The 26,313-nt window shown below is 41.4% G+C and overlaps 2 protein-coding genes across 12 annotated transcripts in view; both read right to left on the bottom strand.

Moving 5' to 3' along the window:
* The window catches only part of TSG101 (tumor susceptibility 101), a 65,784-nt gene extending 61,627 nt beyond the window's left edge, over positions 1–4,157 (bottom strand). For all 4 annotated transcript variants that reach the window (XR_012675724.1, XR_012675725.1, XR_012675726.1 and 1 more), the window contains exons 1-2: positions 4,032–4,157; positions 77–161 (exon numbers count right to left, since the gene is read on the bottom strand). Coding sequence is in view for 1 of the 4 variants with exons in the window: in XM_075163078.1 (XP_075019179.1) it covers positions 77–161; positions 4,032–4,073 (127 nt within the window). In the remaining 3 variants the exon portion in view is untranslated. The remainder of the gene's footprint in view (positions 1–76; positions 162–4,031) is intronic.
* On the bottom strand, positions 84–19,407 carry UEVLD (UEV and lactate/malate dehyrogenase domains). 8 transcript variants are annotated; one of them, XM_075163056.1, is made up of 13 exons: positions 19,318–19,407; positions 17,222–17,306; positions 16,511–16,573; positions 15,597–15,760; positions 14,686–14,821; positions 13,137–13,261; positions 12,415–12,520; positions 10,395–10,565; positions 9,271–9,444; positions 8,609–8,693; positions 7,810–7,933; positions 6,274–6,434; positions 84–161 (listed from the first exon to the last, which is right to left on the bottom strand). In XM_075163056.1, exons 1-13 carry the CDS (start codon positions 19,357–19,359, stop codon positions 143–145), a joined length of 1,455 nt encoding a protein of 484 aa, XP_075019157.1. In that variant the 5' UTR covers positions 19,360–19,407; the 3' UTR covers positions 84–142. The 8 variants fall into 8 exon arrangements, 6 of the variants coding, with proteins under 6 accessions (XP_075019157.1, XP_075019155.1, XP_075019156.1 ...); XM_075163054.1 differs by lacking the exon at positions 84–161 and adding an exon at positions 4,417–5,941; XM_075163055.1 differs by lacking the exons at positions 84–161; positions 19,318–19,407 and adding exons at positions 4,417–5,941; positions 19,040–19,289.
* Positions 19,408–26,313: the final 6,906 nt, after the last annotated feature.

Here is a 26,313-nt window from a genome sequence, read left to right as displayed (position 1 = left end):
TTCCCCACAAAAATTACCAAATATATCTAAACCATCAACAATTCAATAACAAAAATTTTCTCATGCACAGACTAACCATATGAATCCATGACAGGTTTGAGGTCCTTGTACTGAGTAATAACACTGGTCGTCTCCTGTACAGTTAGGTCTCTATACTTATACTGGAAAAGAAAAGAGAAAGAATGACTTCAGAGACTAAATTTTCAGTATAATTTAATTTGGTTTTATTTTACCCAGTAGACTGCGTTTATGAGAGTTTACATTGATATATGGACATTCTTCTCCACTCTTATTTTGGAATAAGCATTTATTTCTCCATATTACTTAACTGAACACTGCCTATATAACTTACCAAACTTTAACAAGGTGTTGAGATGCTTTTAGTCTTAAATAAGGGTCCATACATCAAGCGATTCGGGGAAAGCTACTGCATTTTCATTCACGTTCTACCATAACCAACAGTATCTGAGATATATAGGTGGGCCTTAAAAACGCATCTCCGAACAAATACAGTGACGTTTTGAACATTCCTGATACACGGCTATCTAGGATCTGAACCTCACAGATATCTTTTCAAAGCATCACAGTATTTATCAATCATTGATCAGTATTTTCATGGAAAGCAGACATTGCAAGGCATGATATTATTAGTAATAATACCGGCTTCACCCCCTTCCTTTCATCAGGAGCAGGGAGTAACTCGCAGCACAGAAGATCTGTAAAACACAGACACACCACTACAGAATTTAACAGTCTCAGAACTATAATCCACAGACGACAAAAGAGATGCTCCTGGGCAACAGAGAGCTAGTTCACCACATGGCGCAGATCTTTAACTTTGTAGCCATTCCTCCTGATAACTACCATTAAAAAGAAAGCTAACAATGTCCCTTGATAATGTTTTCATTGTAATAAAATAAAAAAAAAACATTACACTCTTCAAATATCTTAAGAACGTAAACAGACAGCATCCTTTCATTCAGTCATGGTAGGAAGACAAAGGGTCCAACACAATGAAAAGTCCGATACTCAAAGCACACAGATGTTAACGACATCTGAACAAATAAATTCAGACATTATCCAAGAGCAAAGTGTGGTGCCACAGCTAAAGGTCACCTTTGCTCCAACAAACACTCGTGAGTTGTGAAGCTTAGAAACGGATTCTTCTTCCTATTATCTACAGAGACTGACAAGGATGCTACTCCTGGGCATGATAACTCTTATTTAACGAGCAGAGATGAACACACCATGCCACTTCCCATAATGCCGCCTCAGTGTACAAAAGGCACCTGCGCTTTGGGGGATGCCGTGACTTATCTTCCTGAAACGACCAAGGGCAAAACAGCCATACGGTCAGTCTGCAAAACACTGGTCTGTGGAAAAGAAAAGCAAGCCCTCCAGTCGGGATGCCTGCCCATGCAGGGAGGCACCAGCATAGAGCTCAATGAGCCAGAGGGTCAGGGCAGCCCCCGATGCTGCTTCGACGGGAGGGCTGCAGCAAAGCACCTCAGCCTTCTCTGGAAAGCGGGTGCAGGATTGGGAGTGTGCAGGAGGGGTATGACAGAGAGGGACAACTTTGCTAGCATGTGAGGACATTCCTCTCTCCTTCCCCAATACCCAGCGGAAGCGAGGAAGAGGTAACCGGCATTGCTAGAACATGGAGACGAAGGTCTGTGAAATTTCCCCTAGGCCAGCCAGAGACTGGCAGTACATACCCACATCACTGGATGTGTTACTAAAGCACGAATAAGAGCACGTCACCAGCGGTTTTAAAAAGAAAGAGGGGGTCTTTTTATAGGAACGTGCCTTATGGTACAGGATATAGACTCAAGAAGATTGGCATAATCACTATTAAAAAAAGAATTGGCTTCCACTAACAGAAGCTCCTAAGAAGCACAAGGATTCAGAGTCAGGATTTAACTCCACTTTTGGCACAAGAGTCTCAAGTCAGTTTAGTCAAGGAATAGATAAAGCAATGCCTGCCTCCTCAGCAGACATACTGGGAGTCTGGTACAGGGTGGTTGATAGGGTTGATAAAACCTAGATGTGGCTATCTGGGGGGCTTTTGAAAATTAGGTCCAACACCTGAAAATTAAAAAAATATTTTCATATGTCTCTTAAAACTAAGAGAAAGAGTATTGCTGCAAATAGTTTTTACACTGAGTGATGAATAATTATGTACTTACTAGAGATAAGCATGTAAGATTCCAGCTACTGCCACAAGCAAAATTAAGTGCTACATCAGCTATTAATTTCAGTACTTAGATCCTGATAACTACAGAAAACCTAAGTTCTGTATATTAAAATGACATATGAAGGAGTTTTTCCTAATGAGAATGATGGCTTTTCTAAAATTTTTTATTATTTAAATCACAAAGTAGACTATTCTGTACTTCTCTTTTCCATTCTAAGGAGTACTAGAATATTACAATCTTTTCCTGTGTTCATATAGTAAGTAGTTGAGCATTTCCAAGAAATGTCAAAATCTCTTTGGCAAATATAAGATCTGAGTGATTTCTACAAAGGTAACTAAAACTGCTTAATTTAAATTCTTAATTTCTAAACTTTTTTTTTCCTCCTCCATTCTCAGATGGCAAATGCATCCTCCTCATTTTACATATCAGGAAACAGATCACAGAGAGATGAAGCTTTTCAAGATCAGACAGCTGGTAAATACCTGAAGTTAAATTAAGTGCTTATGTTCACCCAAACTAGGGCTTAAGTCTTTTGTTATCTCATACACTGAACTATTCAATATGGGAAATATCACTAAGCTTCCCTCTACAGAACAGAAAGTGTAACTATTTTTGAAAAATAAAGTAGTGAGACAGTAACTTCATTTTTCATCAGCAAGTAAGTACATTGAACTTACCTACAGAAAGTCAGATGGCATTGGGGGTATAAAATGACTGAGTGTGGGGGAAAGAGGACACGGGACTACCTTAAATTCCATTTCTTCTGCGGCATGGCAATCATTCATTTAGGGAAGATGGATGTATACAAATATATACATGATCTCTATTGCTGACACCGAGTTCAGCACTCATTTTCAACCTGACAAAAAAATTTGCTTATGGTTCCATGAAAGTGAAAGACCCTTTAATACGGTTTCTTCAGTTTTGATCAGATCCTTGCCTATCGTATTTCATTTTAAAATTGTGCAAATACGATGATTAAATGTTGTTTAAAAAATCCCCCCAAATAAAACCATAACTGCTCCTAAGTATTCAGCCTTAGGGGTTTTCATTTCAAGCTGCTGGACAAAGCCCAGTTTCCACCTGAAGAGCAGCACAACTACACAATCTGTATGATTCGGTGATGAATGATTTACCTTCCAAGAGATTTTCCTGTTTCCTTAAACAAGGGTGATAAACCCCCCCTCCCTTATCCTAGTCAATGGAGCTGAACTCGCCTTCCACCTTCACTTAAGGAGCGAATGCACACGACGCTATACAACCCAACGGCCCACACCGCGGCTCGGTCCCCTTCGGAGCACGACAGCCCCAGCTAGGCAAATGGTTTCTATTCAGCTTTTACCGGCAACATCCTAACCCAAACCTGAAGTTTCGCAGGACTACAAATAACGAAACATTTCAGGTTTTGGTGCACCATGCTCCCCGTTACAAACTAACCCAATTTACAGTCCTCAGGTGCCCGGACACAGCCCCAATATCACTGCTCCGCCCGGCCGCCGACACGGCTCCCCGCGGAGCTGCCCGCGGGCTGCCGGCCCGGGACAAAGCCGCAGCTGGCGACCGCCCGCCAGGAGGGAAAGGGAAAGGGGCGCCGGCCGCTCCCGGGGGCCAGCGCCGAGGCTACGGGAGACGCGGGGACCCCGCTCCGCCCCCGGCCCGCGCCAGGCCGCGGGCAGGACCCCGCTCCCCTGCGCCCAGCCCCTCGCTGAGGCTGCCGCCGCAGAGGGCGGCCCGCACGCCGCACCCGGGTAGGCGGAGGGCAGGGGCGGCCGCAGCAGCCCAGCCGGGCCGGCGCGGACGGGAAGGGGCTCCCGGTGCCCCCGGCCGCGCCATTACCTTGGCGAGCATTTTCTTGAGCTGGCTCTCGGAGACCGCCATGGCGGCCGGCCCCTCCTCCGCCCAACACGCCGCTCCCGGTGCCGCCGCCGCCGCCACACACCGGCCCGGCCCGGCCCAGCCGCCCCTCCCCGCCCCTACATAAAAACAGGAAGCGGCCGCTCTCGCCCGCTTCCGGCAGCCACACGCGCTTCCGCCCGGCCGTGACGACACTTCCGTCAGAGGGCGAGGGGCCTGCGTCACGCGGCGGGGCCGGGCGGGGGGCGGAGCACGGCCGGGCTGAGCCCGGTGCGGCGGGCAGCGCCCCCCGCCCCGCCTGCAGCCAGCCCTGGGAGACGCCCCGCTCCGGCAGCGCTGACGTGCCAAAAGTACTGCAGAAAGGGGCTAAAAATTCTTTGTAGTGCAGTTTATTGTTAACGGGGATTTTGGGGAATTAATTTGCCGTGAGGACGTGAAGTGCCGTTTGCCACCACGCTGATCGAGCTGCCTCCCTTCGGTTATTTTTCCAAGGACCACGACGCAAACACAAGTGACATTTCTTCTAAAAAGCCAAGATCAGTTGCTTTATAACGTCATCATCAATCTAAAAGGCATCCCCGGAAGAGTTTGCAGCTTTTTATGATTAAAACTATTTATAAAAAAACCCTAAATGGACTATTCACATGAGAATAAATGCTCAACAGATTAAAGATAACACCTTGAAGAACAACATAAACGATAATTTTATGCTGTTTTTTCCAAAGTAAGAGGAAAAAAACAACCCCAAAGACCAGCCGTAGTGTTGGGTGCTTTTTTTAATATAGCAGCAAAGTTAATCACCTGCAGCCATCACTAATTTTATCCTATCACTGACAACAACGAAGAAGGAAATCTGAGTATTCCATGAAAAAAAAAATCTGAATTACTGAAGGTTTTTTTTCTTTCTATTTTTATCTTAATTCTGAGATCAATAAAGACTCAGAATTCCTTGTAAGTCTGGCTCTTTGGCGATATAACCAGAAGGCACAAAGGAATAGATTTTTCGCTCTGACACGTATTTCGCTCTGACACAGTATTTAACGAGTCATACCTCAAAACGTAAATGTGGAATGACACTCTTACACTGCACAGAGGAGTGGAGCCCACGTCTCCTCCGCCTGCATCGTGATGCTGGGGTATCATTGGGATGAATATGGTCTTTTGCCAGTGCAGTGAATCAAGAGTTCAGAACCCCCAAAAAACCTCTACCTCTACCTTAAAAACATCTGCTTTTTATCTAAAAATCCACATCCTGCTTTTTCACCACATCCCTGGCCTCCCCCGAGGAGGTTACAGGTTCTGTATTAGAACCAGCTGTATTCTCCCCAGGCTGATGTAAAGCTGACTGACACCAGCTGGCTTTGGGTCAAGGCCTGAACTCGCAGATACTTCTGCGTGACTTAACTGTCAGATTTTATTCTTTATTTGAAGCCCACCCCCTGCTCCTCCCTTTCGGGAAGGGCACCTGTTCCAATGCTGCACAGGGTAAAAGCATTGCATGTATAGACAAGAACTGCAGATGCGTTAGCGCTCTGAACGTCCGTACAAAGTAAGAGCAAACAAACCATGACCAGAAAGTCTCAGACACCAGTAAAAATACAACAGAAATCCCTATCCAATACTCCAGGTTTGAAAGATACTGCTAACATCATGCTTTTAGCTTTTTTTCCCCCCTTAGTAATAAGCAGGAGTCCACTGACATCAGAGCATCTGTGACAGGCATGAAAGATCGAGCTGCCGAACTGCAACCCCGGTGCCCCGCAGAGCTGGAGGTGACCATGTTCTGGACCAGCCCCTGACGCAGCACTGAGACAGCAGGAGGAAGAGTTCTAGTTGGCGCTACGCACTGGAGTGTCCGCAGAGCTGGGTAAGCTGCTCTCTTAGGCTGTGCCCTACTGAGGGGCAAAGAGCTAAGAATAACCCAAGAATCAGGCTATAATTAGCACAAAAACACCACAGACAAGAGTCACCTGAATTTAGGTAAAACATTCTTGCACATTACCCTCCTCTTTTAGGCTACCAAAAGTGCACTTTTCAAATAAGAAATGACTGTGCAGTGCAGTATTAAATAATATAAACCAAAACTGAGAAAGCACTTTTTGAAAGTAAAGTAAAAAAACTTCTTCTTTTGTATAGAAATCCATATATACCAAGCAACCCTTTCTGCCTAGCAAATCTCCGACTTCTGTGAGCAGGCGCTGTGGCTTCCCTTGTGCTCGCTTACAGTTTCAGCTGCTGCTGAAGGTCATGAATTGATCCTGCACTGCTTTGCAGTTTCTCTTGCACTAGTGGATCTTCTTCTAGTTTGACCATCTCGATCACTCCGTTGGTTCCAAGAATACATGGCAGACTTAAGAATACTTCACTGTTTATATTGCAACATCCCTGAAACAACACACAAAGACAACCATCACACAGTTACTTATTTCTGCTCTGTCTGAAGCATGGAACTACACAAAATTGATTATTGATTATTTTACTTAAGCAAGGATATTCCATCATATAGTGTATTTGGTATAGGTCAAATTCCAGTTATTTTAGATCCTGTGCAATGGGTTACTGTATAGAAACTGTAAAATATTATTTTACAGATAAAAAAAATCTTGAACCATGCCACACTTGGAGGAGTTTCCCAATACAGATATATCAGACCTCTATAATGCAGGCAGCGCTTATACTACAAAACACCGTTTAACCAGTTTCTTAGGTAGAACAAGCAGGGACACTTGACAGTACAGTATCATTAGTTCTTTTAGGACCGAACAGAAGAAATCAAAAAATGCAGCCAAAGAGAGCTATCCAGGGAATATTTTTCAAGTATTGATCCGATATTCATTTTGTGAGAGACTTTATTAAACTTATCCCTATAATTCAAGTTTACACTGTAGATTTTGTTTATTTTTAGGATCTCTATGGGAAAATTTACATTCTGTAGTTAGTCTGCAGTTTAAGAGACATGTCACTCCTCTATGTCTGCATTTAGTTCATAAACGAGCAAAAACTTTCCTTGAAAACATAATGATGAAATTAGGTGTACGTCTGTACTTGATACAATAAGCAGCCTGCTCAACCTCCCTGCACTGGGACATGCAAATCACCCTTCTGAAGCCTGTAAATACAAGCGACCAGTAAATGTTTCTACATGGTTTTTTTTCTCATATCAAATGACTTAATGCTTTACGAAGCCTCTCAGGATAAACTTTAAACAAGGTTCAGTCTACAGTTTTAAGTTAAATATAGCTTCATAATCTTTTCCTCAATGTAAAGTATCAAGGAGTAAAAAAGCAACTGTTTCAAAGCTGGTCAAATAAAATAGTGCCAGAAAATGCATTTTATACTTTCATAAAAGATGAAACCTTTTCAGACCCCTGAACTCTTTTGGCCCCTGGAAAAAATCTACATTCAATACTGAGCACTTGGAAATTGCAACACTTGCCAAATCCAGCTGTTCCGGGGGAGCTGGTCAGCAACCTTGAACGTATTTTTCCTCTGGATTCTTGTATTTTTGGGATAATAATGCACTTTTAATATTGGTTTTTTAAAATTGGGTTTTTAAAATTGATTTTTGCTCATTTTTGAATTGAATTTTTTTTTTTCAATTTTGAAATTGAAAGCTGTTGTTGGAAGAAAGTAATGAAGGTAGTGCTACTTCAGAACCGTTACTTCAAGTGAGATGTCTGTGCTGCTAAAATTAATGGTCATATCCAGTATATATAATATAATTACAGTGCCAACCAAAAAATATTAATAACATATTTACCTTTGCCAGAGTGGATACAGAATGAACCTTTCTTTTATCTTTCAGTATACTGTCAGTCAAATCAGCAACTGAGAGCCCAACAGACCAAGATCTCTGACCTTTTCCCTTTAGAACTTCCATAGCTCTATATAAACCAGGAAAAGGAGAAAAACATGATGTTTAGGTTTTAATTATTCCTATTTTGGTTTATATGTAAAACCCAAAAGACAGATTAAGCGTACCATATCAGGTAAAGTGTACTATAAAAACATGATTCTCTGTTTTGGAAAACAACAGAAGGGAATAAGAATTGCTTTAAATAATTTTTTAATGTATATTTTACCCGCACTAGTAACAATTTTCTTTTCTGTCAGGAGGTGTAACTGATATGCGGCTAATTAAATCAGGTAAACTGATCCAAACACGTACTTTGCTTTCACGTAAACTGCTTCCACACTCTGTGGAAGCAAGCTCTGAGAAAGCTCTGAGAAAAGTGTGCCAGAAGGCTTGTCTACTATTTTTTTTTTTTTAAACACACAATCGAATCGGCAGCTCTAATATTCTAATGTATATTCTACAAAGCTTGTCTTGTCCTTGGATCGTCACAGGCACATTATTGAGAACTTCAGAAAAACATATACACATATGTTTCATACACATGAAAGTGAATGACACTCAGACCTACAATTTCATATAAACTCAATGTGTGAACATTTTAGAACAAACTTCCTCCTCTTCATAAAGAGCTGAAGGCAAAAATTCTGCAAACATCAAGTGCCTAAACATGAAGAAAAAAAATTTAAGATTATAATGGCGTTACCTGTTAGCCGCCTTCTCCCTTGAGTTACGAGCAGCCATTGCTTCCGTTTGATTTGCAACTAAATTACAATTGGTCCATGACGGTACTAAATAGAAACAACCAACATTTAAATGCATATCTAAACAGTGACTAAAATAGGTACCAGATAAGGTGGGGAGAAGGAGGAAAAAAAAAATTAAAAAAAAAAATTCAAGCTTTCCAAACTTTCCTTCCCCCACAACCACCCAAATGTAGTTGATGACCTTCTAAGGCTCCCTGGACTGCTGAAATAAACTCTATAGAAACACCTGGCCAGAGACCCTTGCTTAAAAATGAAGTAATATGTAATAATTCTTCCATTAGCAGTAACCTACCATATATTATACCACATTTCCTTCCTCTTTCTGTACCTCTAACCTATATTGTTATACCAAATAAAAAGCATCTGAGGTTTTCTATTTTTTTTTTTTACTGTGACAAATGTCAAATACTTTTGCTACCACTCCAGGTCCACACTCTCAGGCACACACCAAAATTGTATTACTTAGAACCATTATTATGAAAATCTACCACCCTGATTATGACTACCTTCATCACTTTTCTCAATTATTCTTTCATTGCTCAATTACTTAAGCACTGCCAGAACATTATATACTCACATTCATAAAAAAGTATCGCTTTACCTTTGTCTTCCCCTTGTTCACCAATAATCCAAGCATCTTTTGCCAGCACCTGCGCTTTCAAAAGGTTTGTCAGTGTATACTGAAATCTCTCAGTATCTAGATTGGCACCTACTCCAATAACTCTGCTTTTGGGAAATGCACTCAGCTTCCATGACACATATGTCATTACTTCAACTAGATATGAAAGAAAAATATGTTGACAATGAAGGACCCCTCAAAATTCAACACAACTTCAAACTATGAATCACAATTATGAAAAACTCAGGACCAAGTTGTTTAGTTTAGAAAAGGGATAAGCATGTAAGAACATATCAGTAGTTTTTTTTCAACCTGAAACACCGAGTCAAGTGAGGAGGAGATGAAGAAAATTCACAGCCCAAGTTTTAAGAGAAGTCAAGTGAAACTTCAGAATGAATCACTGTGCTTCCCTCTACCAAAAATCTCACATGCTCCTAAATTTAATTCAACCAGTGTTTAACTTCTTTTCATTTGGCAAGCACTCTTTACTCCATCTCCACAGCTCTAAATGATAAGAAGGGTAAGAAGCACTTGAGAAACAGAAAAGGGCTGTCTTCAATGCGTTTACAGGACAGAGAGCCTCGCACATACTTCTTTCCCTTTTAAGTAGTGTTTTTGCTTTGTCTTAGTTCACAGTATCACTGATCCAACAGATTTAAACTTTCCATCAAAACATAGCTGCAATATTTACTATCAACACTACATTATGTATATTAATAGTCTATGAGTCTGACCATATAGCACATAACACACATGCATCTATCCCTTCCTGCCCAGGAGAAATGTATACATAAAACTCACAACTGACAAGACAACAGCCAATGGATGCTAATCTTGCAGGTACAGTCAGGTGGAAGCTACGTACAGAAACATACAGAAATACATACCTTTTATACAAAACAAAGTATACTATTTTCTTTTATCTTGGTAACAGTAAAGAAAAAACCCTCAAAGACAGTGTCCTGCTCAAAGCTGAAAAGGAAAACATCTTTCAGAGTAGCAAAAATTTTTGACGAAATGGGTGTTTTTGGCAATAATGTATTTTTAAAACAGGCCAAAGAGAAAGCCAGCTGAGGGACAGAACATTAGGCGAAGTACCAACATACCTGGATGAGAAGCAACAAGGAGAACAGTGTTCTGACTGTAGTGTGATACTGCTGGGATAATTCCTCTGAACAAATCCACATTGCTTTGTATGACATCAAGATAAGTCTGAGCATTACCCAGAAAATTAACTGTAAGTATCACAACTTTTGAATCAGCTGAAGCAGAAAAATCTGAAAATATATAAATATAAAAAAATGTTTTTAAAATTCATGTCATTCTATCAAATTTTGGATGCAAAACAAAGCTGTCCTAAAGGCTGAACTGCAGCATCCAGCTTAGTTAGGGATTCTTCCCTTCCTGTCTCCTCCCATAATCCCCAATGTGGAATTTGGGACACTTCCACAGCACCTGTAAAACACAGCTCTCCCACAGAACTACTTTTTCCCTTTCATAGTCAGCAACACAGAAGGCAGACTGCAATTTGTCCAAGGTTAAAGAGCAGAGACCAGAAAACATCTAGATGGGGCTGACAGATAAGCTTTTTTATAGTTCTCTTGGCAAGAGAGAAAAAAAAAAAAAGATCCAACCAGGAAAAGGCTCCTTCACTTTTATTACAATTTTTAAAGAAGGGGAAAGACTTTTACTCCTTTATCTGAGTCTTCTATAATTTTTCATCTTACAGCTCAATCAGGGACACGTAGACAACTATGAAAAGTGTTCCAAAAGTCTATTTATTAACCAAGTAAAGGACATGTATTTATTAGCCCAAGAAAACACAACTACATTTGCTGCAGAAATTCGTAAGACAAAGCTGCCTTGAGCAGGTAGCTCTGAAAATCTGAGTTCCATACAGGTGATCAGCTTGGACACAGAAACAAGGCAATTTGACTGTCACACCACTTCTGGAACCAGCTGAAGCCAAAGCAGAGACCTACTGCACTGACAAATTGGAAGCATACTAAGGAGGATATAATTAATACCAGCTTGCCCCAAACCTAGATATAAGCATAGTAAAATAACAGGTGACAGTGTATTAGCATAGCCAGCAACAACATACAAGCTTTTTGAACCACAGCTAAATGTAAATATGTAATAGGTAACCACAAAGGCACAAACAGAGATTTGTGGTACAGTTGCACAACCAGGGTTCAGGGAAAAATGTGCTAGTAGTAAAACCTGCAAGATAAGATCAAAGGATGTAGAGCAGGCAATGTCAGGTGCAGAATAAGCAGATAAGATGCCTGGTGGAACCAGAACAAATCCCCGTCCCCAAAATAAGATAAATTACATCAGAGGCACAAGAAAGCCCCCCCATTTCATCTTGCAGAGGGTGCAAGGAATATAAAACCACCACAGACAAGCAAGGAAGAATGGGGAAGTTGCTCAATTCAGTTCCAGCTTCCCCTGTAGAAGAGCTTTCGAGCCACATCACCTCAACCTCTGCGACTAAGACCATCAAATACTGTAGCCATCACCACTAATTATGGAGACATGGCATCGACTCTGTTGAATTGTACACTCACAGCTAATTGAGGACAAGATCGTTAAGAACTAATTGTTTGAATATGCAGTGATAATGATTAAGAACTAAGTATTGGCCATGTGCGTGTTTAATGAACATCATCCTAGGAAAGTAGTACTTTGAAACCTACCTTGATCAGCCTTTTTAACACTGCTTTCACAGCTATATCTAATTCCCTAATATACATATATTTTTTCCCCTCTTCCTTCCCTCTCTCCACCTATGACACTGAAGTACTAGCTTGGCTTCTCTCTATTTCTGTGCAAGTCCAATTTCAGCATTAGTCTCTTACCCTGGAGGTACATACCTCTGCCTCTATAAACAGAATGAAAAAAGCCTGAAATAAAAGCGATGCAAGCTTTGCTGAACATTCCCTTTCCAGTTTTGCCCTGAAAAGATGAAGAAAAGCAAGAAGCTATGAAAAGATAACATCTTTTTAAAAATATGGCCTATATGCCAAAGCCTCTGTATCTCCCCAGGTGTCCTGCTCTCATTAAAATAAGCACATGCACACACAGTACAGTACTTGCACCCATTCCAGCAACAATATCTAATACCTTTGCTGATCTCCACATTTGGCAGAGCAAAGATCTCCAAGTCCATGGTCCCTCCTTTTGCTGCACCTTCAGAAAGATCCAAAAGAACCACCTTGTCTGCAGCACCCTGTATGAATAAAAATAATGCAGATCAACAATAAAACAAACCAAAACTTGTTCTTGTGGGGATGAGGAATAAAAACCAGTATTCCTCCAATTCCAGCATTTGTTGTACTGTGTATAAAACAAACAAAATTACTCACCAAAATTACTGTCAAATCACAAGAAAAAGAATTTATTTTAGAGAGTTTAATTGGAAAATGACTCATTATGAAACAAATAAATAAAAAACTCACAAAACCATCTCTGGGAAGTTATAAATGTTGATACTACTGTTGCCTCTGAGCATATAGCTGTAATGAAGTACAGACCATCTACAGACTATCCTTTTCCAGGGGACCAGGAGATCCCAATTGTAAGAGGCCACTGCTCAGGCAAGAATCCTTTAACTAAGGATTTTCAAAATAAGTGAATTCAATATTCAACCCTTTGTAATTAAAAAGCTGACTGAGAAAACAAGGCAGAAATTGACACTTCTGTGTGTCCATAACTTAACTGAAGAGGCAAATGACAGTGACATGGCTATTAAAGCTGCTGAGTTATTTGTATGTGTCAGACACTAAGAACTGAGTTGGAAACCTCTCTATTAATCAGGTCTGTTGCCATTTCTAATAATTATGTACCTTTGCTGCAACTGCTAGCACACACGCAATGCCAAGATCTCCAGCTCCAACAACAGTGATTTTTTTAAAACATCCTTCGTTCTTGCCTCCACAAATTTTACTCTTTGATTTCATGTCAGTCTCTCCTACAATTAAAAGACAACCACAAACTTAAGTGCTGGTCCACACTGTATCAATACAAGTATTGCTGCTTCATAAAAGATCACGGTTGTGCCAGAGGTAAACCAGATTACATAAACTTCTTCAAAATACCAGTCAAGCCTGACCACAGAAGATTCATCACAACTTGCAAGGTGTTAAACACAAATACTCCTCTCTGGATAGGAATGTTTTTTCACTAAGTAGAAAATATGAGCGTAACAATATCAATAAGCGACACACTAAGACCATACAAACAATACTCCCTTTGCTACTGTTACAGGTGTGAATATACACCATGGTCATAAAATTTGTAAAACATTTTGTGTTTTGAGAAGACATGCAAAATGGAATTTGATTGAAGTACAATGATCTGAGGTTGTTTAGCCAATGCTACAGGTAACATAATGATTCTCATTCCGAGTATAATGCAGAGAGATTTGTAAGACAAACATTAAGATTGATTCACTAGAAATGTGTATGGTGCACAAACACACATGTGTGCTCACAAGCATGTACGTGTACACAATTACCAGAAGAAACAGCCGAAAAGGGGTAAAGGAAAAGGTCTGCACTAACTGCCATAGATCACCATTACCAGAAGAAACAGTAGAAAAGGGTTAAAGGGAAAGGTTTGCACTAGTTGCCACAGATCACCATCTGTGATTTCACTAAAAGAAGGAAGAAGAAAAGACTGACCTGAAGAAAATGTGTCAGGATGAAGAACAACAGGATTGGAGCCATAAAATATCCAGATAAGGAAAACACAAGAACCGTGAAATTCAGGAATTTTGCCCAAGACTTACAATGGGTGAGACAAAGTAATGAGGCAAAAATGCCAAATAGCATCCACTCCCGAAGGGTGTAAAAGACAAGTCCAAAATCAGCTTGTCACCACTGAATAAGAAGAACCCGAGACACAATATGGGCTCAACAGCCAGCACTCCTTGTCCTCAGTGTTGCACAGCAGTGATTGTGGTCAGACGGGTCTCGGGGCTTGTGACTGTGGATGTGAGAGTGTGAGTGAATGAGATCTGAGAGAATGAATGACCGTGATTGGGTAAAATCAACTTGTTTATAATAAAATCGCATTTCCCTTCCACAAGATCTCACACAGAGTTTTGCTGCAGTAATTTCCAACAAATGAGTAATACCAACTCTACAGCATTTTGCAGTAGGCTTAAATGCAAATATGCAAAATGAGCTACTTATTCAAATAAAGAGAATTTGAGCTCTCGGTTCAAAAAGAGGCACTTTTGATTATACAGAGAAAATACCAAACACTGTGGACATGCAAATACCAAAACCTCAGATATTAAAATTGTGCAGGCATCTTTGTGATATCAAGTAATAACAATAAATAAAACAGATATTGTGTAGGAACATTACAAATACATGAAAACATCCACACCTTCAGTAATCTTTGCAATGTAGGAGAGAAGTTCCGATTGCCTGGCTGCATCAGAAGATGACAGTGAATACAAAGGGAGCTCTTCCTCAAATTTTGCAATCATTTCCTTGATTAATCCAATGACAGTTGATTTAGGCTGAAATATAGCAATACAGAAGACAAAACAGTTGACTAGCTATTTCATATAGTGGTACCAGCTGTAAACGGCACTATTTCATAAATAACCATAGCTATACAAAATGTAATCAAATTATAAACATTGACACCCTTAACACTTACATAAACACTTAAGGTAAAGAAATGCCTGGGAATTACATGTTTCATTATTGATACAGAATCTCATCCATTTCAGGAAACTAGCATTCATTAAATCATTTTTACTGGCCCGGCAGTCATATTTAAGTAATTTATTTAACACAGTGCATAAAATCATTCAGCAAGAGCCTTGGCTTTTGAATCTCTATGTTAATATTTCAGAGTTCTGCTGAAAGAGACAGGAACTCAGGAAGTAGGAACTTCCATTGAACTTTCTTGAGGGATACTCAATTGGTCTAGTATTACTATTCATTATTTACAGCAACAAAGGAAAAAGTATCAAAGGGTCCACATGAGGCTTATACTGCTTTATAACAAAGTCAGACCCTTTTTTATTTTTTTATTTTATTTTATTAAAATAATTTTCCTTACAATCACTTATAACTTCCTTTATAGTCGCTTCAGACAGTCTAAAGCTGTAATTTGAAGAGATATAACATTGTTTCTCTTTGCATAATCATTGCATATTTAAGATTAACAAAGATGCAGAAAACAGAAAGCCCCGAACCCTACCCACTCCTCTCCATTGATCTCCATATGATACCATGCTTTATTCCCAAATACTTTCCTCCCCTGTCAGCCACTCCACCTCTTACATGGCTCCAGTTTTGCAGGTAGGGCAAATAAATCCTGCCACGAGCATCAACATGCTTTCCCACTGAAATGCCCATGTTCACAGTCGGCTTCAGGAAGCAAATGGGGGGAGCAAAGGGATGAGAATCCAGAATCCACAGATGAATAGGTATGTTATAGGAATTACCTGTTCAACGCAAAAACAAAAGCCATTGCTAACTTCTGCATTGAGAAGAGGCACTCAAAACCAGGCATGTGGGCATGATTCACACTTCATAATAACAAAGAAAAAAAGCCTGACAGATCACTTTCTAGATTCACACTGGAAAGTATTTATGTTACTTACACTAGTTAATAAAAGCAGACTTGTCTGGACCAACTTGAAGTGCTACCGATTCTGTTTTTCTTAATATAAAGCTTTGTTGTTGTTTTGTTTCCCAGGGTATTCTATCAGCCAATGTGTCCCCTTTCCCAGGCAAAGAAATCTCTAACAGCTACCCATTTCGTATTTATTTTAGGACTCAACAACTGATGCAAAGAGACATCTATTAAGAGCTTTACCTCAGACTTCAAAGGCTTTAAGTTAAAAATAAAAAATTACCTACTAGTTATTTTTGGACACTGCCTATACAAGCATAGGGCTTGTAGAGTTCATGCAATCTCCATTAGAACCAAAGAGTTTGCCTACACAGTCTCAGACCAGATGACTTTTTTTTTTTTAATAGTTAACTGACTTATCTAATACCACCTTATTTCAGCACCTATGAGTGCATGAAGGCAGTTGTTTATGCAGTAGAAGTGGCTTCTACCAATTCATGCAAAATCCTTTATGGTCACCTTTAAAGAAGCTGCACAGTATATTGTTAAGAGGCAGTACCCAACACATTTTACAATTAAATTCATAACTGGTAAGGAAATTATACTTGACTTATCTTACCATATTTCACTGGAATAGTACCACTAAAATTCAGGAGGTCCTTCTGGGATCCATCCTTGAAGGCTGTATTAAAAATGTGATTTTAAAAAATAACAATAATAAATTCTTTCGAATCTGGCATGGCAATCCCATCCACAACTACCAATATACAACGCGAATTTTTCTTTAGAAATCAAACACACTGCTCCTGAAAGAACCAAGGCCAAAATGTTACTAAGGTCCCCCCTCCCGCTTTGAGATAATTCCTTAATGGAATCTTAATAAAAATTACATTGGTACAACTAAGCACATCATTAGTCTGAAAATACGTTGTGCTGGGTAATTCTGGTGCTGTAGGAACTTTCAGTCAGGCCGGAGGATTCTGGAAGTTACACCTGATAAGCTAAAGACATCAAAATGCTTTCAATACAGTCATGGTATATGGGAAAAATGCTGTTACATACAAAGAATTTCAAAGAACATCAATCTTCTATAATTATGGACAAGTTAAACCAAAATTTAGTGAATGAGTCACTTAGGTCTTTATATGTATGCATTCTTGGAAGAGCTGTCAAAAACAGTCACATGGCATGAGAAATTTTACCGCAAGTCAAAATAAAGATAGGAACAAAACTGAAAAATATTCACACTATTTAGATTCTATTATACACAGTCTAAATCTATGGCCAGTAAGAATCACAATTAGTTCAAAGTAACTGTATCACTTCTTACTATATGTGTTCATGGAGAACGTGAAGTTTGGGTAGGTCTTGTTAACATTCTTTAGTTCTTCTATGGTCAGGTCTCTGAACTTATACTGGGAAGGGAGGAGAAAAAAAAATCAGAAAAAAATGAAATATTTCAAAGGCTTCTTTAGTTACCAGAGATAGGGAAAAGGAACTAAGAGAAAGTAGAAACACAAGAAGGAGAAGGTAATAATTACTTGTAGTATTATAAGTAGTTTTGGTGCAAAATAAATTATCAAAAAATTTGATACAAAAAAAAGCTTCAAATGTATCGCAGGTCTGCTGTTGCCACACTGGAACTCGAATTCTGCACATCACTCCTTATATACCATTCCTTCCCCTTTACAGCTGTGTGAGCAGAGGTTTAATAAAATTTAGTCTCCTCTGCACACAACAGCTAAAAACAATATAAAAATATAAACCTCTCAGAAAAAAGAAGTCATCTTAGTACTGACACAGTTACTATAAAAACTCAGATCCACCTGCACACATTTTAGAAGAGTTTCATAAGATGTCGATTTCCACAAACATACTAAATGTGTAAGTAATTAGCCTTTGGGAAATTTTTTCCATGTTTAAGCTGTCCTTGAGAGCTGAGAAAATTCAAACAGAATAATGCGTCCCTGTTTCCCACCTGCAAAAAACCTGCCCACAGATTAACAAAGTACTGATGCTTGAAATGTGATCTGAAAGTAATTATCAGCAAGAATGAATCACTGCTGCTTCATTTAGACTGTCCCCAGCCAGTCCCATACTTGAACTTCCAAGAGACTTGCATCCTCCCACATCTTAAAGTTATGAAGAATATTTTCTGTTTCCTACATTAGAGCATCTGCTTCTCATTTTAGGAAGTCTGCAGTTGTCCTGGAACCCTCGCCTAAAGCAAACACAACTGCGGCCTGACAAAGGCTTAAAGAGTTGCTCACTGCACCGGAATACTTGTCACGAAGTAGTAGCTAAAATCTAAAATCTCTTCAGTAAGGCACCTACCTTAGAAAGAGAAGCAATATTACATCTATGTGGATGCTACAACTATTTTCCACTTTGTACAAGAAAACAGAAAGCTGCTGAAAAGAAACATCATTTAGTCAGCTTCTCCACATTCAACCTTAGAGGATACTGCGAAGTCAGGCAATTAAAAAAAAAAAAAGAAAAAATCAAAGGTGCTCAAATTAGGAATGTCTACACAACTTAAATTTAACACATTTTCAGAAGTGTTGATACACCTGGTTGTGAAATCAAAGTCATCTTTCCCCAGCTGACCCTCTTCTTATTCGTAATGCAAAATGAGACGTTCCTATTAAATATTTTGATCTTTTCTAAAGACCAGAAGATTTATGAGGTGAGTCAGATACAGACCTTCTAATTTTGCACCTAAAATTATTTGGCATGCCCAAAATTTAAATATGCATACCTCAGTTTCTCGTATGGAAATTAAAACGTCTTTACCTCTGAGGGATGCTATAAAAATACATCAGTGTTTCTAAACCGTGGAGATACTAATGCAGGGATTGTCACAAAAAACCCCCAAGGAAATTAGTAACTCCTCATGCAGAGTAACGTTTCAGTTGCACGCAGCACACCATACGTGTTACTGTGCCCTGAACCACAGGAATAAAACTATGCGTGGCGCAACTTTAAACTCAGTTGCAGTAAAGCAATGTAAATTCTGCACCCCGAACGGGACAGAAGTCTTTCACAAGCGACGATCACGAAATTAAAGGCGGCACCGCGCTGCCTGCAGGGAACGGGAGGGTGGCTGAACTGCCCAACTCCCTCAGCTCTGCCCTTCCCCTCCCAGCACCTCATTTTTTGACTCGCGGGAACTTTTCCCGGCCGGGGGCCGCCAGGCGCTGCTTCTCTCACAGGGCACGCCGGCAACCGCACGCTCCGTCCTCTCCTACTCCAGCCGAGCCACTCCGTTCCCTCCACCCCGCCTAAAGAGCCGGCATTTTCCACAACCCTTCTACCGCCGCCGCCGCTCTGCCAGCGCCTCAGCCCCCCTCAGCCTTCCCGCGCCGCGGCGGCAGCTCAGCGGCCGGAGGGGCCCGCGCGCGCCCCCTCCCCACCCGGCGCGCGCACCTTGCCCAGCTGCTGCCTCAGCGCCTCCTCCGAGAGCTCCATGGCGGCGGCGCGGGGCGGGGCGGGGCCGCCTCCCGACAGCCCTTGCGCGGGGCGCCCGCCCCCTCCCGCAGGGGACTGCACCGGCCCCGGCCGGGCCCCCCGGCGTTGTGCAGGGGAGCCGTAAAAAAAAAAAAGTGCTTTTTAAATTTTCCTTCCAATGGATCTGCGAGCGGGAGGTCAAATAAACGCTTCAGTACGTTACTGCGACGGGTGAATGCAAAGAGCTCCCGGCTGGGTGCCGTTTCCACCCGTCGTGGTACACACCAGCCTGCCAGCCAGGCCGCAGCCTCTAAAAAAGGCTGAAATCTGTGGAAAAAACCCTCACAGCTATGCAGGAGCCCACTTAGGCGCGTTCTTCAAGACGACAGGCAAGGGAACGCCACACGTGGCACTTGTAGCCGGAGAACGGAGGCCTTGCAGGTTCCCCAGACTCTGCTCCCGGGGCACCCACTTGGCAGGTGCCTGTCCTGGAGAATGCCTGCCGTCTCCTGCGCCGGAAAATGAGATCTGCAGAAGAACGTGGCAGAGCCCATGTGGGAGATGAACAAATGCTCCTCCAGCAGATCGCTTCTAACACGTGACAGCACCAGACAGCTCTCAGCTACTGTCCTCCTCTCCTTTCTGTTTCTGCTCTCACTAAGCTAACACGAATTTTGAATGTAATCTGGCTGTGTGCAATAACAGAGAAGTAATCTCCAGTACAAGACCAAAGACCACACATAGATATTTGGGGATTTCTTTCCTCTGTGTTGACAGTATCACAACTGATTTACAACTTTATGGAGTTACAAGTATGTAAATAAAAATCTGGAATGAACTTCTTTCCTTACATTAATCTACCTCTTATTTTTTAGCCTCCCTACCACACAGTAAAAATACCGGAAAACTGCCTTTTGGAAAGTGGGCCGTGCAAGTCTGATGGCCAATTCAGTGGAAAACACAGAGGGTTCAGCTAAGTAAATGGAGACAAATGCCAGTCCTATCCCCATAACCCACCAGAAAACTGCCAGATCGTAAGAGAACAGACTGAACATGATAGTAGCACGTTTCTAGAAGGAGTAAGATCTCCTCAAGAAAGCTCACACAATTTTTTCTTCCCTTGCTGCTGTGAGGCCTGAGGCAAACAGCAACAAAGAGCACAGGTTGGTGTTGGTACAACCATAGCAGAAAATAATTAGGTTTAGAACAACCTTTACCAAGTTTTTCCATCATATGTATTGTTTCCTGATGCCACTCTTTCTGTGCTGAGATTGTTGCCTGTGAGGTAATGAATGGCCTTACAATTTCAGTGTTCAGTCTGGAGAGTACCACAGCCTCAAAGGAAAGCCACAAAACTGGTCCGCTCAAGATCAGTCCATCAAGAACTGGTGTTGCAGATTCCAGCATGTGCCACACATCATTTGCCCAGCAAGCACAGTACCTCTTCGGTAATGAAGTTCTGCAAACAATTGTACAATAGTCATTACCTTTTGGATGTTGTTTTTTTTGTGAATAATACTGAAGGAGAAGTACTGTGAGGCAACTTCAAAATAAATCTGCATCCCTGCAAAGGCGTTAGCTGTTTTATGCAAAAGAAGGTCATAATACCACTAGCAGAACTCCTAAAAGAACACTTTTAGATTTTAAGCTGTTTCTGCACACTCCACTAACAAGGCAGAACCTCAGATATGTTTTTTTCAAGCAGCAGAACAGGCCCTCTGCCAGGATAAGTTGCTGTACACACACTGAGGCTCTGCTTTCTGGCCCTTTGAGCTTTCTCAATGAATCAGCATCTGATTATTTTTAAATATCGCTTATTAAGACATGACATATCAGAGGCTGAGGTATAATGTAGAGCAGATACTTTAGTTTCCAGCTGTCCACATTCAATGCAACTACGTTTCAGGAAGGAGATACTAACAGAAAACTCAGCTTAAAGAAGAGAGGCTGACCTTATCTTTTTCTGCGATAGGATGCTAGGACCATTCTTATTGGTCTTTCTTGCATTTGAGAATCCAGCTGGATGGATTCATAACAGCGTCTTGTATCCAGGGTTGTGAAAGCCCATCCAGAAGCAGAAACCATAGCTCGGCATTTAGGAGGACAGTGTCCCATGGCTGCAGCAGCAGTGGCACTCAGCCCCTAGCAAATGACAGCTGGGGCTTTGTGAACCCCAGGGCAAGGGGGAAAGGGTTATGGGACCCCTTGAGTGGGTGAGACATAGGGTAGGGTGCCAAACTCACCACGGACTGGCTCTCTGTGAATAGGAGATACGGTGAGGACCGCCTTTCCTCCTTCCTGGTGGTCTCACTTTGCTTGATCCTACCCTTCCCCGAGGCCCAAATTTGTGCAGAAGCTGCCGACCTCCAGGAGAGTCTTTGCAGGGCAGGATGCGTGAAACAGCAGCGATGACCGGCACATCACCTCTGAGCCCCCCGCCCTACTCTGCACTGCACACGCGAGGCCGGCAGCACCCTAGGTGCTGTGCCCCTAACCCCACTGCCCCAGAGAAGCCTCTGCCCTGAGGAGGGGAGGGAGGACATCTGTCTCGGGGACTGTCACCAGTATAACCTTGCACTCTGTTCTCTGGGGTGGTGGGCGCTGTGGTGGAGACCCTCTGTAAACAGGGGGAAGTATTCTGGGCAGCCTGAGTTTTGTGGTAGGAGGAACAGGAAATTAAAGCTTTACTGGGACCCCGAGAGCTTTGGTCTGGGTGACACGCAATGGCAGCTGCCTTCACCCCAGCCTCCTACAGACTCTGTGGCTACATGCTGTTTTGGAGGGTAGAAACATAGTGAACCCCGTGATGAGCCATTACAGAATGATCTGCAGAACATTTAGCTAAACCCGTTAAGAGAAAATTTGAAAATAGCTTTGTTTCACAAAAGTCCTAGCACAGACTGATGTTTGAGAATACAGCATTCCTTTTAAATTTTTAATCATCTCAAGCATTTAAATTTTTAATTTCTCCCTATTTCACAGTAAAAACAACTAGGAAAGTCTGATGGATATTTACAGTTATTAATAGGTTAGGTGTTTGGAAACACTTTTAGAAATCTCTATGTGCATGCATAACCAAAATAATCACAGAAACCAGAACAGTAACAACATACCCTTGGTAATGACACACCACTATCATCTCAAGAATCAGAGTGGTAATACCGTTTAGAGAGATCACCTTTGACTAAGCCTGCACCCAAACTACAGATCCAAATTTCTTAGTACTCACTGTTCAAACTCTCCTTTAAATTCAGAGCTGTCTGTGCCCTCTGACTCAAAATCTGCTCTAAACGTCATTTGCAATAAATAACTCTGTATTAAATTAACAGATCCTAATGCCAACTAATCTCTAAGTAATGAAATACCTTGCTAGCAGGCTAACGTTCTGCCCACACAGAACACAGCCTTGCTACCCCACGTACCACCCTGTACCGGTCCTCTAGTAGTTCCTCTCCCCCCATCACTGGATCTCTGCCTTTTGTTACTAAAGTTCCCTTCTCTATCTCAGTTTCTGAAGCTAGCTCTTGACTTCCCTAGCCCAGCACCTCCCAAGCATTAAGCAAGAAGGAAGCCAGCAGTACAACTGTCATTTCTGAAGATATTTTCTTCTGGTTATTTACTTCACCTGTGTATGTTTACACACTCGCTTCAATCAGCCAAAGCAGTATGAGGCAGGCCAGAAGCACTCAGGGTAGCGCTGAAGTGGAACACGGCCAGATGGAGAGACACCGATAGCTCCACGAGCAACGAGGGTGTTCTGTTAAATGCAATCTTGAAGATAAACACACCTTGCCTTACGCCATCCGTGGGTAGTTGCAAGGCAGTAGTGAGACGTCCTTTATTGGACATACTAAATTTTAATCTGCTACAAAAAGGTTCGTTCTTTTATTCCATTTGATTGTCTATTGGCCAGAGTTTTGACTAACATTTCTTTGATTTGGTGTCAATGCTAAGTTTATATGATTTCTAGAGATAAAAATATGAAAGTTAGCTTTCAGATCAGGTCATATATTATCAAACACTGTCTCTGCTCCAGAAAAGCTTTCAAATGCATATCAACCTTCAACACAAATAATCTGGTAAAGCCAGCGTGACTGGTAATGCTGTGCTCTTCCAAATGAGGCCATAGCATTTTGCATATATTCTTTCCAAACAAGCTACAGAAAATTCCCCAAACTGGCATTTATCAAGCAATATATCCCACACTTATTTTATTACAACTCCTTTCTCTGTAAAAGCTCACCCTATGTATTCAAAACCGTAGCACTTTGCCAGCAGTACGGGTCCTCTTACTGACTGTGAGGTTTTCTCTGAGACTTGGTGGAAAGGTTAAGATGGTTAATTATAGAGAAAATAGGCTGCAGTTTCTCAGATGCTAAGGGAGAGGGCAAAATAAAATGACAGTCTCGTGGCACAGGGAGCTAGTTCTACAGCATGTGGCGTTTGAATTTATTCAGCACCACACAAGAGGAAAACGGCATCATTTTTACTGTCTTAAACTTTCATACTCTAAATACTAGTCTTATTTTTCTGCTTACCCGTGGGTATCCTGTATCTCCAGGTATGCTAGCTTAGAGCACAGCTAAGGGAAAGGGTTCTCAATAACGTCAAAGTACAATTCAGGAAGCGTTTCAAAGAATTTTCTCCAGTGGAGAAAATCATGCAATACTACCAGTTGTCCAAGTTAAGTTAAGAGTAATGGAATGGAAATTACAAGTTGAACTTATAAATATTAAATGCTGTGGGCAAAATTTGCACTTCTGAAATATGCTCGAGTGATCGTCCCAGATACTGAAGTTTGGGGAATAAATGAAGACCAACTGCAACACAAGTGGCAGGAGCAAGTTGCCTCACAAAACCCAAACTGGCTTCAGCTCTAGAAATATCACGAGTAAGAGCATTATTTATCTCAGTGTTCACCTTTGTTCTGAAGAGTCACCTAAGTCACCTGCGTGTGTGAACTACACTGTGACCATTTTATATGTCATAACTATCAGTTTAAAAGCACCATCCAACCAAGGCTGGATTTAAACCAGCAGTTTTGAGGTACATCAGACCTCATTGCCAACTGCATACAGCAGCAAATAGTCTTCCACGAAATAGTTAATTTTTCTGCAAGTTTCAGCATCTCTCACACTGCTCATAAACAGGGCTCCCCGTAGCCCTGGGCCACATCACATAATACACGCTGCCATCACCGCCTTCCCTTTGTACACGCAGCTAGCAAACAGAAGCCAGGTTAATAAAGGGTTTGCTGCTCACTCGTGTTGGCTGGGGGAAGAGGGTTGTTAATGACAGCGCGTCGCTCCGCGTGAACTCTGAAGATTCACCTTATGTGACTGGGCTGCCTGTCTACGCATCATTTATGGTGGCATTTGACACCACTGTAGAGGTCTCAGAAACAGACTTCCTGCACATTCTATAGAAATCAAGAACCAGATAAAGTGGATTGACTCATGTTAGTGCCCCTCCTGTGCAACAATAATGATAAGCAGAGTTCTTTATCAATTGCAGGGCAGCAGCAGGTCAATCGACAGGTGTAGTGCTCTAACATATACTTCAGGAACCTCTTCTGTCTTTAATTTCATCCCACAAAGTATGTTAAGCATGATATGTCAAAGGCTTTTTGGATCCCTAGGCTCATGGAAGAATAAATAAATGTTTCCATATGCATTTCAAGTGGTAAGAAAAGGCTTGTGGAATGACTAAACTGCAGTTCTGTCTTGTGGAACTAAAATGTTATTTCAGATAAAAAAAACTGCCCTCAAACAAGGGAAACCTGGAATTATTTTTTTCCCAAACCTGAGTATAATGATTTTATTGCTTCCAGAGAAGTACAGCTTTACTGGCTGGATTAAGATAATAACTCAGTGTAGAATCACCTTCCACCTAAACAGAATATATTTGCTTTGAAATAATGACTGATAGACTTACTACAGCTATTAAGATACATTAAAAATCTCAAGAGAATTCCATACAAGGTAATTCCAAACAAGGTAAGATTTCATGCCTTCAAAACAAAGTACTTGTAGGACACTGATTAAATGCTAATTTGCAATATGATTTAAAAAAAAATTTTTTTTTTAAGCACAAGAGTGTGCAAGCATTGCTGTTTCAAAGGAAAGGCAGACGGGCTCACTTTGATGTGCATTCATTTATCTGTTTGGAACTAGGTCGCAGCACTAGCTGACCAGAACAGTCACTGGTATTTACTTCTGCCAAGAAGGAGTGGTTTAGAGGCCGCTTAAAGGATCCCCTTCAAAGGTATTAGCAGAAAGTGATTTTAATAGAGATTTATAAAAGCACAACTTAACAGAGTTCGATGGCAAGGTTCACTCTATCACTTACTACACGGATGAAGCATACTAAGGCAAATCACATTAGAATTGAGTTGGAATGATTTATACAGAGACTGAGGACAGAAAAGGGCAAGGGAGACCCTCCCGTTGAGTCAGGAGGTTCAGAGAAGACCCCTTTGCTCTCTAAACTGCTGATGGAATCTTGGTGGGGCTGGATCCACTCCTAGTCCCAGATTTGGCCAACAGTTTATGTCTAAGGAATTATACGTGTTTAGCAGCAGTCTAAGGTTCATTCACAGTTTTAAGATAGATTATAAGGTTTTAGCAGACTATTTGCTAGCAGGTACCTCCACCAATTCACACACACACTCACACAGACACAAAGATAGATAAATACACAGAGGTATACCTGTCAAAAATTGCCCTCGAGTTCAGTGAAATATTCATGTCAAATGTCTCGGCATTTCTCAACAGGAGAGGGTTGAGCCTCGAGAAGTGAAGGGTTTCAGCCCTGGCCTCATCGTCAGCTTTCAGCAACGGTCCTCTGAACATCGCAGACTCGAGAGGCCGCGAGCTCCGAGAGGCATCCACTCCCACTCAGAGGGAGATGCTGCGGTCCAGGAGAGCTCAGAGGGTCTCCCTTAGGACCACCCTTTGTAGGTTGGCAAGATGGTTG

This window comes from Calonectris borealis, chromosome 14 (genome assembly GCF_964195595.1).
Source record: "Calonectris borealis chromosome 14, bCalBor7.hap1.2, whole genome shotgun sequence".
Classification (NCBI taxonomy): Eukaryota; Metazoa; Chordata; class Aves; order Procellariiformes; family Procellariidae; genus Calonectris; species Calonectris borealis.
The sequence above is the reverse complement of the archived record's forward strand: the minus strand, read 5'-3'. Positions and strand labels throughout refer to the sequence as shown.

Bases quoted from the DNA above. Each gene is read 5' to 3' on its own strand.
- UEVLD (XM_075163054.1), bottom strand. From the start codon at position 19,359: ATGGAGCTCTCGGAGGAGGCGCTGAGGCAGCAGCTGGGCAAG. The intron at 13,262-14,685 runs GTGTGGATGTTT...TTTTAATTGTAG, and splicing joins CATTGCAAAGATTACTGAAG to GAGAGACTGACATGAAATCA. The intron at 8,694-9,270 runs GTAAAGCGATAC...GTTTCTATTTAG, and splicing joins TGAACAAGGGGAAGACAAAG to TACCGTCATGGACCAATTGT.